The sequence below is a fragment of the Mustelus asterias genome, chromosome 24 (assembly GCF_964213995.1).
Source record: "Mustelus asterias chromosome 24, sMusAst1.hap1.1, whole genome shotgun sequence".
Lineage (NCBI taxonomy): Eukaryota > Metazoa > Chordata > Chondrichthyes > Carcharhiniformes > Triakidae > Mustelus > Mustelus asterias.
The window spans coordinates 48,308,651-48,322,581 of record NC_135824.1 but is presented as its reverse complement, the minus strand read 5'-3'; the positions used below and the strand labels follow the sequence as shown (position 1 = coordinate 48,322,581).

The following is a 13,931-nucleotide window of genomic DNA, read 5'->3' as shown; positions in this document are numbered from 1 at the left end:
TCACCCAAGGGCGAAATCGAACCTGGGTCCCTGATGCTATGAGGCGGCAGTGCTAGCCGCTGTGCCCCCTTCACTGGTTTGTCACTGGTATCTCTATTGCTGCTTGCTGCCACATACAAAATTTCCAATACTGTTGCTGGCCTGGTTTTCTGTACTTCATTTTGGTGGAGTTAAGAGTTCTTTAAGCATAAAAAAGCAGTAATACCGTAAAGCAGGCAGCTATCGCTATTTGCATGTTTCTCAACACTCATTGGACGCTAACTTTCACATCAGTTCAGAAATGTTAGGTTAATTTTTGTTAAAATTTGTTAATTTCAACTTCAATTGCAAGTTAAAGACTCTCAGTGAAAACTTTAAGATTTATCTCTGGTGGGCTTTCTCACCTGTCCAAATATGTAGAAAATAAAAACACTGCCTTTTTTAAAATACTTTTCCAATTCAATCAAATCAAGTCCAATTCAGAGTCTCAACAAGTTGAGACATTTCTGATCCAAGTTGACAAGACAGGGTATGCGACCCTTTACCCTGCCTTGGGCCTGATCTACATGAGCCAAGCTGATTGGAGTAGGCAGAGGTTTCCTCCTCCAAGGCTTGATCTCATTTGCATCTTAGCCAAAAGGCCGAGACGCCGCTTTTAAAAATTGCTTCATATGAAAATGAAGCTTAAATGCAACCCAATGGCCACGACCAAGTGCAGCATCCGCATAACTACACTTGATCTTAGCCCAAAGGCCGAATATCCTAAAATGTTTATCATGTGCATATTCATAGAATCATAGAATCCCTACAGTGCAGAAGGATGCCATTCGGCCCTTCGAGTCTGCACCGATTCTCCGATGAAGCATCTTACTCAGGCCCTATCCCTGTAACCCGACACATTTACCCCACTAATTCCTTTAATCTATACATCTTGGAACACTATGGGACAATTTAGCATGACCAATCAATCTAACCTGTATGTCACTGGACTGTGGGAGGAGCCCACTTTCGTGACCACTTCCATCTATTTGAGGGAAATTACAGTTATATGATTCTGGGTCAATCCTACCGTCTATACAATTAATCAACACTAGATAATCTCAGTCTGTCTTTGCGGAGTCACATTTCTCCCATTGAATAAAAGGAATCAGTTGTTATGGCACAGCAGATGGTAAGTGCCAGCCTGCCCAAATCTCAAAGGGAAAATTGAACGAGCTACCACAACGATTTGCAATTAGTATGTTATGAGGAGGTATCTGAAGTCAGGAGAAGTAAATTTTAGACCACTTGTGTAGATTTTAAATATTAAATTAAAACTTTTATTGAAGTGAAGAAAAAAGAAAATAGTACTTAAAGACGCAAGAAGATCTTTATTCTGTAAGCATTTCCTAAACCATTTTCGCTTCAGTAAATTCAGAGATAAACCGCCTTTTGATGGCAACAGTCGTCAAGGAAATTCCAATAATATTACCACACACTGCCTCACCACTTGCCTTGATGTGTGCAGCTCCAACACTCAAGAAGCTTGACACCATCCAGGACAAAGCGGCCCGCTTGATTGCCACCCCTTCCGCAAACATTCACTCCCTCCACCACCGACGCTACTATCCACAAGATGCACTGCAGAAATTCACCAAAGATCCTTAGAGAGCACCTTCCAAACCCACGACAACTTCCATCTAGAAGCACAAAGGCAGCAGATACATGGGAGCCCCACCACCTGCATGTCCCTCTCCAAGCCACTCACCATCCTGACTTGGAAATATATCGGCCGTTCCTTCGCAGTCGCTGGTCAAAATCCTGGAATTCCCTCCCTACCGGTAGTGTGGGTCAACCCACAGCACGTGGACTGCAGCGATTCAAGAAGGCAGCTCACCACCACCTTCTCAAGGGGCAACTAGGGATGGGCAATAAATGCAAATGCTGGCCAGCCAGCGACACCCACGTCCCACGAATAATTTCTTTTAAAAATGCACTGCTGCTATAGGTGAAATCTTGTACAGGCTTTTCCTCCTCTCGTTCGACACTGAGAAGCCACAGTTTCTCTCAAAGGCCATGCTGACCAAAGCATGTTTCTCCAGTACAAGCTGGGTGAAAAATGGCAAAGTGTCTGCATCTGACTGAAAACTAGCGAGTTTCTCTCCAGAGAAACACAGGTTTTCTCTCCAGATCTTTTGGCACTTTGTCAAAACAAAAATCGTGGGGGGGGGCAGCGGGGGAGGCTGGTGGCGGTGTGTTTCATGCTGCCAGTTCCAGAGGCAGGGCCTAAACATGCCAGTAAAACCCAGCTAAGGGGTGCCCCGATCGGACCAAGAATTAACCCCCAACCCTCCACAGAGGTCTCAGGGGTTCCCCTCACACCCACCCTGCCCCACCGTTGGCGAGCCGGGGGCGGGGGGGGAGTGCGGAGGGGAGGAAAATCACGGAACGCGATCTTTCCAGAGAAAATCGCGTTTCCTGGTCCTCTCTGAATTTTCAGCCCATGTCGCTGTTCTTTCTGACGGCGAACACGAGCTGAAAGTCGTCCCCATTGTCTTGTCAGGATCGCGTAGCCACACACGAGCAGTCTTTCATTTCTCTTTAAATATGTTTATTTTCTTTGATCCTCCACGCTATTGTTTCCACAGTCCTTTAGAAGCTCTTCTCAGAATTTACCAGTCTTCCCTGTTACTTTATGGCTACTATTTTCTAGATTAGTAAACTTACTACTTTGCTCCACCAACTTACAATCTCACAATTGTATATGTTCCTTTTGAAATACAATACTTGACTTTAAATCACTTCCCTTCTCTGCCGAATGTAAATTCCTATTCGAGCTGCTCCCGGCACTCCAAGTAGGTTCTGCTCATTTCCACTTCAACCGCTTGCCTTCACACACAGCCCATTATTGATGTCTTGACCCTTGTAGTTTAACTGTCTTCAGTTTAATTGAACCAGTCGCACGCGCTCACAGACAAAACTGTTTCATTGCATATGACAGGGATATTGAAAAATATTGTGAAATATAATTTTTCCTGGCGCATGGCTTCAAGTAATGAAAGTAAGTTACACACAACAATTTTTAAAAATCGTGCTGCACAAATATTTTTTCAGCATGCTTACTTTATCAGATTGTCAGCACTTAAATGAAAAATGAAATGTTTACTAGTTTCCTCACCAATCTTTTCTCTTCACACAGATGTGCAAACTTCTCCAATTCTTCTGTGACTGCGAGCTTCGACACAGGGTTGAATCAATTGCTTCATTAGCTGATAGATTTGTCAACAGAATGCAGACTGATCAGAGAGAGCGGTACCGGGAACTCATGTTAGCTTTCAGCATGTCTGCGGCTGAAACTGCCAGAAAGACCAGGGAGTTCCGCTCACCACCTCAAGAACAGGTAGATCCTTGCTATGTTACACGCCACGGGAATTGGATGTCAGTTGTCTGAAAAATGAGGGATTAAAAACAAATTGCTGCAGATGCTGGAATCTGAAACCAAAAGAGAAAACGCTGGAAAATCTCGGCAGGTCTGGGCAGCATCTGTAAGGAGAGAAAAGAGCTGGCGTTTCGAGTCCAGATGGCCCTTTTGTCAAATTTATTCAGTCCTCAGCTTTATTTCCATGTTGAAGCGAGGCTTCTACCCTGCCCTGCCGCAGATGCCAATGATGCCCCGAGCCTCGGGGAGGTAGGGGGGGCCTTGATTGCCCCCCTCACCCCTCTTCATTGCACTTCAGCAGGGTCAGGCTGCTAGCTCCCCGCAAGTGAAATACTCTTGGCAGGGGGGAGGGAGAGGCTAGTGGGCCCAGAGACTGTAGTCCCGGGCCCACTAATTATATTTAAATCGCCCCCTGCATGTATAATACAGCTCAGCGCCGATTTCTGGCTTGGAGCTGACGGCGCCAGAAATCAGCACAGCAGGATGGGGGAATTGCCCCCAATATTTAGCTTCCTGGGTCTATCTTGCTTGCAGCCAGCTTTCTCTGCATTGAGCAGGAGGCACGGGGCTGGGCTAAAATTGTGTTGGGGTCACATGTTTGCAATGTGTGACCCTAATCTTTGTATGTTTATGAGGCCCAGGTGTCTATTTATGTTAAACACCTCGTAGATCTCCCTAAAACTTGGAGTTAAAATAGTGGCAAACAGAATTACTGAATGAGCAGGGTTCGAGGGTACTCCAGCCCACTTAAATCCCCCCGAATTCACCTTTCTTCTTCCGGCGTAATGGGCTGAAGGTGGATCAGATTGTAAATACATTTTCACTTGGCCTGTTTGGTCACTGAAGATTTATAATGAATGTTATTTTAAAGTCATAGTTCACAGGTGTGTATTCACTTCAGATCAACATGCTGATGAATTTCAAACTGGGGCCAGATGAAGAGGAATGCCCTCTCTCGGACGATGTGAGGGAATTGTTGCTCCAATTCCACACCAAACTTCTTACTCACTGTGGTAGGTATGGGAGCAGTGCATCTTGTTTAAAAACCATTTACCTTCACAAACACAATTCGGACACTAGAATCACTGTTGTAATTATTTTAAGTTTATTTATCAGTGCCACAAGTAGGCTTACATTAACACTGCAGTGAAGACACTGTGAAAATCCCCTAGTCGCCACTTCGGCGCCTGTTCGGGTACACTGAGGGAGAATTTAGCACGGCCAATGCACCCAACCAGCACATCTTTGGGGCTGTGGGAGGAAACCGGAGCACCCGGAGGAAACCCACACAGACACTGGGAGAACGTGCAGACTCCGCACAGATAATAGTGACCCAAGCCGGGAATCGAGCCCAGGTCCCTGGCGCTAAGAGGCAGCAGTGCTAACCACTGTGCCACCCCTTCGAAGCCTTACTCATCTTTCTGTCAATTTGTATCCAAATCATAAACCTTAACACGGGTTGCTTTATGGCATCCTTACACAGCTAACAGTCGATGAGGTAATCACATTTTCTAATACCTGATTTTTGAGGATCTTTTATAAAGTTTGGTAGAATTGACACTTTGGCTGGAATATTCCGAATGTTCACACCAGCACAATTTTCCCATCCCGCTGTGGTGAACGGAGATTTAGCTTATCGCCAAATTCTCCATCTTTGCTGCAGCGGGAGCGTGGCATGAACCATACCCCTTATGTTATCATTTATATTCTTGGCCTGAGGTTCATTTTGTATCAGAAATGATAGTCTGCTATTTTAGTGGCCAGTTTTTGGGTACTGTACCTGAGCTTTAATTTCTATATATGAAGATTGGATCCCTCGGCTTATCAACATACTATTTTTTTTATTGGGAGGACGACAAAAAAAAACAGAATTCCATTGTCTTGATATCTCCATTACACCCAGTTCCAGGTACCAAAGTGCTCTGAAGTTTGAGGACTGTTGTCCCTGTAATTTTAACCAACAGATTACCTCCCCATTATTACAATGAACTAAACTGAGTTTTACTTGGATCACCTTAAATAATGGCTAGAATTTTCCAGCTGTTCATGATCCAGCGCCGCAGCAAGCGAAGACCGAATTTGGCGCTCAGCTAAATCTCCGTTCATCGCAGGGAGACTGGAAAATCCCGCCAGCACGAACGGCTAAAATATTCCACCCATAATCTCTGTTGGAAGCTACTGTGTATTTTAATTTCTGATAATTGCAAGAATTAGTCTGGTAGTTGATATTGTATTGCATTATTCTTGTGGTTTTCTGTATACTGGGCCGGATTCTCCAAGCTTGCCCGCAGCTGGGATTCTCCAGTCCCGCTGCAGTGAACGGAGATTTGACTGAGCGTCAAATTCTCTGTTCTTGCAGGCAGCGACGGCAGTAGGGCATGAACGGCCGGTGAATTCCGGCTACTACCTGTTACTGCTGCAGAACATTATATCTGTTTCATCTGGTTCACGTGTAATGTCCAAATCATGAGACAATGTCCCAGATCAATTCTTTCTGACTATAAAACTTGGATGAGTTTTCCCACACTCCTAAGGAAGAAGCATTTTGCCTCGCAGGTATTCAAATAGAAGAAGAGGAAGAAGAGGAAGAAACAGATACATCGCTCAAAGGTCGCTTGCTCAGTCTTGTTGATAAAGTCAAAAATTTAAGGAAGAAGAAAGAGATCGAGGACACTCCGCCTGAAGAAGAAGAGAAGACGCCCGGTGAGTATTAACTTGATATAAAATTACAGGAAAAGTACTGAGTCTTCGATAGCTGTTATATTAAAGGACATTCCTATCTCAGTGATTGTATATGTTTGTGATGCTCTGTACTAGGACATCTGAGGATCTTAAGGAGTACCTTTACGATGATATTGATCCCAAAAACTAAAAGGTCAGCTGGCGTCTGCCATGGCAGATCAAGGAATCCGTGGAGGCCATTTTGAAAATGATTTGCATCCCACCTATGGGATGCAGACGAAGCCTCGACCAAAATCTTGGGACTTGTGCCATCATACCTGCCCCGGCATAGAATGCGCTGCAAGTGCATAATTAATGAAGCTGGGGCGTGAAGGTATGGCGTGGCTTCCCGCCGTACTCTGTCATGGGAAACACTTCCCATTCCTGCCATTGTCAGGGGACTTTGATTTGATTTATTATTGTTGCATGTATTGGGATGCAGTGATAAGTATTGTTTCTTGTGCTACGCAGGCAAAACATACTGTTTAGAGTATTGGGGTTTTAGTTCAGTCGGGAAGCTTGGTCAGTGCAGGCTTGGAGGGCCGAAGGGCCTGTTCCTGTGCTGTAATTTTCTTCTAGTACATAGGGGAGAGGGTGCGGAATATAGTGTTACAGTCATAGCGAGGGTGTAGAGAAAGATCAGCTTAATATATGGTAGGTCTATTCAAATGGCAGCAGAGAAGAAGGTGTTCTTGAGTCGATTGGTACGTGTCCTCAGACTTTTGTAACTTTTCCCCGAGGGAAGAAGGTGGAAGAGAGATGTCCGGGGTGCATGCTGGCTGCTTTTCCGAGGCAGCGGGAAGTGTAGACAGAGTCAATGGATGGGACACGTAGTCCTGGGTGGGAGAATTCTGCCCCGTGGGCAGGACTTTCTGGCTACGCTCGCCCAAAGGCTGGAAAATTCTGCCCGAGATCAACGGACCTTTGCATGGTCCATGTCCCGCCCGCTACGATTCCCATGGCCACGGCATGGGAAAATTCTGCCCATGTCTCTGCATGTTGCCACATTCCAAACTGCAGAGTGAATCCTTCCTTTATCAAAATCAAATACAGTATTCTCTCATCCACAAAATGGAAATTGACTTCCACCAGAGCCCAGAAGAATTAGCTTATCTATTGTACTGTATTGGTTCACTGAATGCAGTCTATCATTAATAGAAATTCTACTGTCCAAATGATGGAGTTTTCATGCAGGTAATATGTAACAAATTGAAATATTTCTCATCCAAAACATACACTGTTTAAATATAGACTTGTGAGCAAAGAAGAAAATAACAATTTGTGTTCTGTTATATTATGCTCCCCCAATGCCAAGAAGTTGGATCGTGTCCTCAATACAGCTTGCGGAGCTTGTTCTGGCTACTTAAAATCTACTAAGTTATATTGCTGATATTTTTCCACCCATCATAAGGAGGCAAGTTATATCAAGGGTAAAATGGGCAATAAATTAGTGACCTTCACCATCCTCTTGTGCAGAATGAGCCAGCAACAAAGAAGCTCACATTAAGGAGCAACTTCTTGCACAATGTCCAGCTCCTCAGTTGTAACCTGCCACTTGCAATGAGTCTACATTGTGTACATTCATACACAAGTTGCCTAATGATCCAAAGGAATCCCTTGCACCAGGAGCCTGTGACATGTGGGGCGGAATTTTCCTGTCTTGCCTGCCACAGGAATTGTAGCGGGCAGGACACGGACCACGCAAAGGTCCGATGACATTTCTGGTCTTGTGGCGAGCGCAGGCGGAAAATCCCACCCCCGGTCTCTTGGCTGTATCTCAATCACCTGAGCAGTGGTGTCAGCCTCTTTTACTAAGGCCCTTGTGCATAGGTTTGGATTCAACCAAATGAATTCTGACTGTAGCTGTGCAGAGGCATTTTGAACGATGAAGCATCTCCTAGAATTCCCTCTACTTGTACTACCTGAATATGTTCAGGTTTAGCACCAGCACCTGGATGGATAAGTGTTGCGGGAATGTGTAGAGATTTGACAAGATGACCAGCCATGGGAACTGACATGTCCGTTAGCTTTTCAATACACTGGTTTTTGAGAATTATTACACATCTGTGAATTTAATACAAAAACAAACTAGCACTGCTACAAAATGCATTTTATTAAATGAAGAACTACCAAATCAATGATATTAATTCCAAATTTGTAATTTTCGGGTTGTTGCAATGTACAAACTTTTGAGGCTTGTACATGTTAAACTGTGAGGCAGTGTTTACACTGGTGTGTATTAAGGGCTTTGGATATTTAATACAAGTTGTTCATTTGGAGATTTATTCCAATAAAGAAAAACCCTCAAGAGAAACAAGGACACCAAATTTCAACCTGGCAAAAACTGAGTGGTCTAGACAGTGAAAGTATCAGGAGGGACTGATAGCCACTGGTTCTGTTTTCCTCCACCTGCATACCAATATAACCCTGTTACTTTGAGCAGCACACTGGCAGGAAGGAAGATCGATCTACTTTTAAATTGGCAAATTGGGCTCAACAAAGCAATCTAGAGTGGAACTGCAGTTTCATTGAAGCTTGGGTTAGGGGGAGGAGTGGGGAAGGGGTGAGATTTGGTGTGTGTGTGTGTGTATGCGCACGTGTGTGTAAGTGAAAATCTGTAATCAAACGTCTAATGATGACCATGAAACCATTATTGACTTAGTTGGAAAATGCCATCTGGTTCACTAATGTCCTTTAGGGAAGGAAATCTGCCGTCCTTACCTGGCCTGGCCTACATGTGACTCCAGAGCCACAGCAATGTGGCCTCGGGGTGGGTAATAAATGCTGATCCAGCCAGTAATACCTACATTAAATGATCAAATAAAAAATATTCTCTGCGACTTATTAGTTGGAAAATTTTGTTGATCCTAAATTGCATTTTGTACAAATGTTTGCAACTCGCCTGACAACTCAACGTTGGGTCAGCTTGGAGTTCTATCCTGGATGTACTTTAAATCCTGAATTTTTATGATTCAGCTTTTCTGTTTTGAAATTTATTCGGAGCTTTCCATGGGGAAATTGACCCCAATTAAAGCCAGCAAACAGCTCGCCCTATTCCAGCTGCAAGGGGAGATGTTCATTAGTAACTCATTTGTTCATTTTCAGGAACTTCTCATTCATAGTTCCAAAAAGGAGCACATTGGTGAGATTCACAGCATGTTTCTCGGGCTGCATGACTGTATTGTAAACATATGAATTAAGAGTCGGCCCCCCCCCGCCCCTGCTTATCTAGCTTTGCCTTCAGAATGTTTCAAAGACTCACCACCCTCTGAGGGAAAATAAATTCTCCTCACCCCTGTCCTAAGTGGGTGAGCTTCATTCCCTGTATGTTTGCTATCCTTGCAGCTGTTGTGTGTGATGAATACTGGCAGCTGCTGGAACTGCAGGGTGAGACGAACATAGCTGCACTGTGTAAAACGTTCACAGAAAGCCGACCTCTCAATTAATATATGGCATCAAAAGCCTACTGCACAGAGGTCAAACTGCAGCTGCTTATGACATTCTCGTAGTTAAAAAATAGTTCAAAGGCTCAATCGTCAGGAGTCCATCTATGGTAAGCTGATTAGAAGTATATTTTAACTAGTCGGCATTAGTGCAGTCAGTACTTCAGCTGTCAGCATCGCTTTGTGTGTTGAGTAAAACCCACAGTAAAGAACAGGTAGAACTGATCCATTTATTAAATTTGCAACACACACACAGAAATCATTTAATTTGCTTCAAGGAAAGGGTTTTTAAAGTACTGAACAATAGAATGGTGATTAATTAAAATTGCTGGACTGTGGAATTGAATATGGTTCAAGTTTTAAAGTTTATTTATTAGTGTCACAAGTAGGCTTACATTAACACCGCAATGAAGTTACTGTGAAAATCCCCTAGTTGCCACACTCCGGCGCTTGTTCGGGTACACTGAGGGAGAATTTGGCATGGCCAATGCACGTAGCCAGCACGTCTTTCGGACTGTGGGAGGAAACTGGAGCACCCGGAGGAAACCCACGCAGACACTGGGAGAACGTGACAGACAGTGACCCAAGACCGGGAATCGAACACGTGTCCCCAGGCGCTGTGTGGCAGCAGTGCTAACCACTGTGCCACCCAGGCTGCTCATTTCCCATTGCTTCCAATACAGGCAGCGGTTAAACTTTCAGCTGCATGCCAGCTTAAATCATTGTAATGCACAAACTTTGCGAAGGCAGCAGGATCGGCTGGCTATGCCAGTTAATGCCAGGAGTTTGACTCAAAAGATCTGAGAGGAAATGGTGTTGTAGTGGTATTGTCGCTGTACTAGTAATCCAGAAATCCAGGGTAATGCTCTTGGATCCGGGGTTCAAATCCCTCCATAGCAGATGGTGAAATTTGAATTCAATAGAATTCTGCACTTAAAAGCCCAATGATGACCATGAACCCACCTGATTCACTAATGTCCTTTGGGGAAGGAAATTTGCCACCCTTACCTGGTCTGACCCACATATGACTCCAGACCCCCAATGTGGTTGACTCTTAAAATGCCCTCCGGGATGGGCAATAAATGTTGGCCCAGCCAGCGACACCCACATCACATGAACAAATGAAAAAGAAAATGCAGTGCCGTAATAAGTTCAATGACCTCAGATGAGTGACCAAGGTTAATGAGTGCATCTCCAAATCCCATATGCCATCATTTGGACCACCAGTTTCAGAGACTGCTCAAGGCACCACAGCTCTTACCAGTCGCAACTCATAGCGTCACTTAGCCCTGCTGCCATCCTTACACCCACATCTCTCAGCTTGCACACGCTGGCAACTATTAAACAAGCGCTACCCCAGTGGCTGCAGCATGGCTGGTCAAAGGCTGACTGACAGACATCAGATTAACCAACACTGTCCTCCTTCTCAGGCTCTTGTACCATGGAACCACTGGCTCTCTCCTGAGGCAACCTTAATCCGCTTTTGCACAGATTGCTAGACTTCTGTGAACGTCTTCGTGATGGCAGTGACCATCATGACGTCAACAAACTGAGCAGACATGGCATCAATCTAGGTTTGCATGGTGAGGATCATGGATCTCGAAACCTCCCTCTGAGCTGCTACTGCAGCACTCCAATGTTGAGTAGCTTCTTCCTGTGCAGCAATGGACGGTGAGACATTAGCCACCTCACCCATACCAAGGCTGGGTCTGCAGGTGCTAACATGGAGAGGCCACCTCTTCCAAATTGGAAAGGTGGAATGATAACAGGCCTGCCTATGCACCAAGCATTTGAGAACATGGGTTCTGAACGTTAACCCATCAATGTCCAAATCTGTGTCCTTTGTAGGAGAACCTGCCTGTGAACTAGTCCTCTGGGGGAGATGGCACGACTACGCTACCCTTTGTCCCTGCTTGGCAGCCCACTTCTACCCAGTGACTCACTACGGCTGATCTTGCCTCTAACCTACCTGTTAAAGTGCATCAGTGGCAGTATTTGAGCTGATGGCTGAGGATGTCTGTGACACTGCTTGTTCATTAGATGTGTGCTCTTCATACCCTTCACAATGAGGCTGCACTGACAGTTCAGTTCTTGGGTATCTGAAAGCATATATGCAGAAAAGGCAGGTTGAGATTATTAATTCCAATAATTACATGATGAGGAAGAAGGAGCCTAAAGCTACCCTGTACCTTAAACAGGTTTAATTCTAAGACAGCAAAGACTCTGCCAGTTCCTCTTCCCCTTAGTATTCCAGGTATCCCCATTTATAGTGGACCACATCACCTGGGACCTTAACAATGTAATCAATAAGACATTGACAGAGATGAAGGAAAGGGGGTTTGTGGGGAGGGGGGGGGAGGAGGTCTGTAATCATACCGGTTGCAACCTGTGCCTCACACCGGATTGTGGGATGAGGGTGAAGTGGTACTTTAGAAGGCAGAAATATGCCATCATACTGGATGCTCTTGGTGCTCAGGAGATGGAGTCATACCTGTCCTCTGCTGCTCTCTCCTGTTTGCCATCATGCCTCGCAGGAGAGAGGTATGAGTGTAAGGTAGTGTTTTGCATTGTGTTTGGAGGATGTGCCTGTCATAACTGAAGAGTTGGTAGTATGTATAAGCATGTGTATGTGGATATGAGGCTTGTAGCAGCGGTAAGATTGTAAAGGTGAGGTGAAGTATATCAATATTAAGCATGAGTTCTGATTGCTGGTAAGTGACTAAATCCTGTATGTATTGAGTGGTGTGAGAGGTTGATGGTGAAGGATGTGGGCATTGCTTGCTGGGCCAACATTTATTGCCCATCCCTAACTGCCCTCCATTTTAGAGGGCATTTGAGAGTCAACCACCTTTCCAAGATGGCGCCAGAGCGAGGCGACTTCGTGCAAGCTGTGCCCAGCATACCTTCTAATTCTATCTTTTACTCTTGTTCTATGCTTCTAAAACTTCATTCTAACTCTTAATAGACTTGCCTTGCATTAAGTTGATCCTTCTCTACACCCTAGCTATGACTGTAACACATTCTGCATTCTCTCCTTTCCTTCTCTATGGACGGTGTGTTTTGTCTGTAAGCGCGCAAGAAACAATACTTTTCACTGTATGTTAATACTCGTGTCAATAATAAATTAAATTGTTTTAGCTCTGGAGTAACATTTGGCCAGACCAGGTAAGGACGGCAGATTTCTTTCCCTAAAGGACATTAGTGAACCAGGTGGGATTTTGCAACAATTGACAATGGTTTCATGGTTAATTTTAGACGTTTTAAGTCCAGATTTTTATTGAATTCAGATTTCACCATCTGCCGGGGTTGGATTTGAACCCAGGTCCCTAGATCTTGCAATATCACTATGCCACAGCCTCCCCTAAATGGCATTTGAAGAGGCATTTATTGACCACAACCACTCGCATGAGGCCGTTAAACTTACTTAGGCTCTGCAGGCAGGTCCTTGGAGCTGCACATCTTGAACTGGAACTCTGTCCTCTTTCCACTTACAAAATCTACCTTGAGGGCCTGCTGAGCTCCGAGGAATTCCATCACTCTTCCTTCCCGCTTTCAAACTCCAGCATTGCATCCGAGAATCTGGAAGTCCTTTCTCTGGTCTGCAGCATTTAGATGGCTATGCTAGTTAAGCTTCTGATCAATGGTAACCCCTAAAATGTAGATGGTGGGGGATTCAGTGGTGTCAATGTCTTTATAATGTCAAGGGGAGGTGGTTAAATTCTCTCTTACTGAAGATGGTCAATTCTTGGCACTTGTGTGGCACAAATGCTATTAAACACTTATCAGTTTAAGCCTGAATATTGTCCAGGTCCTGCTGCAGATAGACCACAGACTGCTTCAGTATCTGAGGAGTTGGGAATGATACCAAATATGGTGCGATCATCTACAAGCATCCCCGGGCCCCCTAGAGTGGAACAATGGTTAGCAAAGCTGTCTCTCAGCGTCAGGGACCCGAATTCAATTCCAGCCTTGGGTGACACTTCGGTTTGATTTGATTTATTATTGTCATGTGTATTAGTATACAGCAAAAAGTATTGTTTCTTACGAGCTATAAGACAAAGCATACCGTTCATAGAGAAGGAAACGAGAAAATGCAGAATGTAGTGTTACAGTCATAGCTAGGATGTAGAGAAAGATTAACTTAATGCGAGGTAGGTCCATTCAAAAGTCTGATGGCAGCAGGGAAGAAGCTGTTCTTGAGTCGGTTGGTATGTGACCTCAGACTTTTGTATCTTTTTCCCGACGGGAGAAGATGGAAGAGAGAATGTCCGGGGTGCTTGGGGTCTTTAATTATGCTGGCTGCTTTTCCCCGAGGCAGCGGGAAGTGTAGACAGAGTCAATGGATGGGAGGCTGGTTTGCGTGATGGATT

At 44.7% G+C, this 13,931-nt stretch overlaps 1 protein-coding gene across 2 annotated transcripts in view; it reads left to right on the top strand.

Annotated features, from left to right (window-relative positions):
• The window catches only part of LOC144511368 (ryanodine receptor 1-like), a 495,584-nt gene that overhangs the window by 191,188 nt on the left and 290,465 nt on the right, over positions 1–13,931 (top strand). For both annotated transcript variants that reach the window (XM_078241663.1, XM_078241662.1), the window contains exons 36-38: positions 3,158–3,358; positions 4,299–4,410; positions 5,954–6,100. In XM_078241663.1, coding sequence (XP_078097789.1) covers positions 3,158–3,358; positions 4,299–4,410; positions 5,954–6,100 — 460 coding nt within the window. The remainder of the gene's footprint in view (positions 1–3,157; positions 3,359–4,298; positions 4,411–5,953; positions 6,101–13,931) is intronic.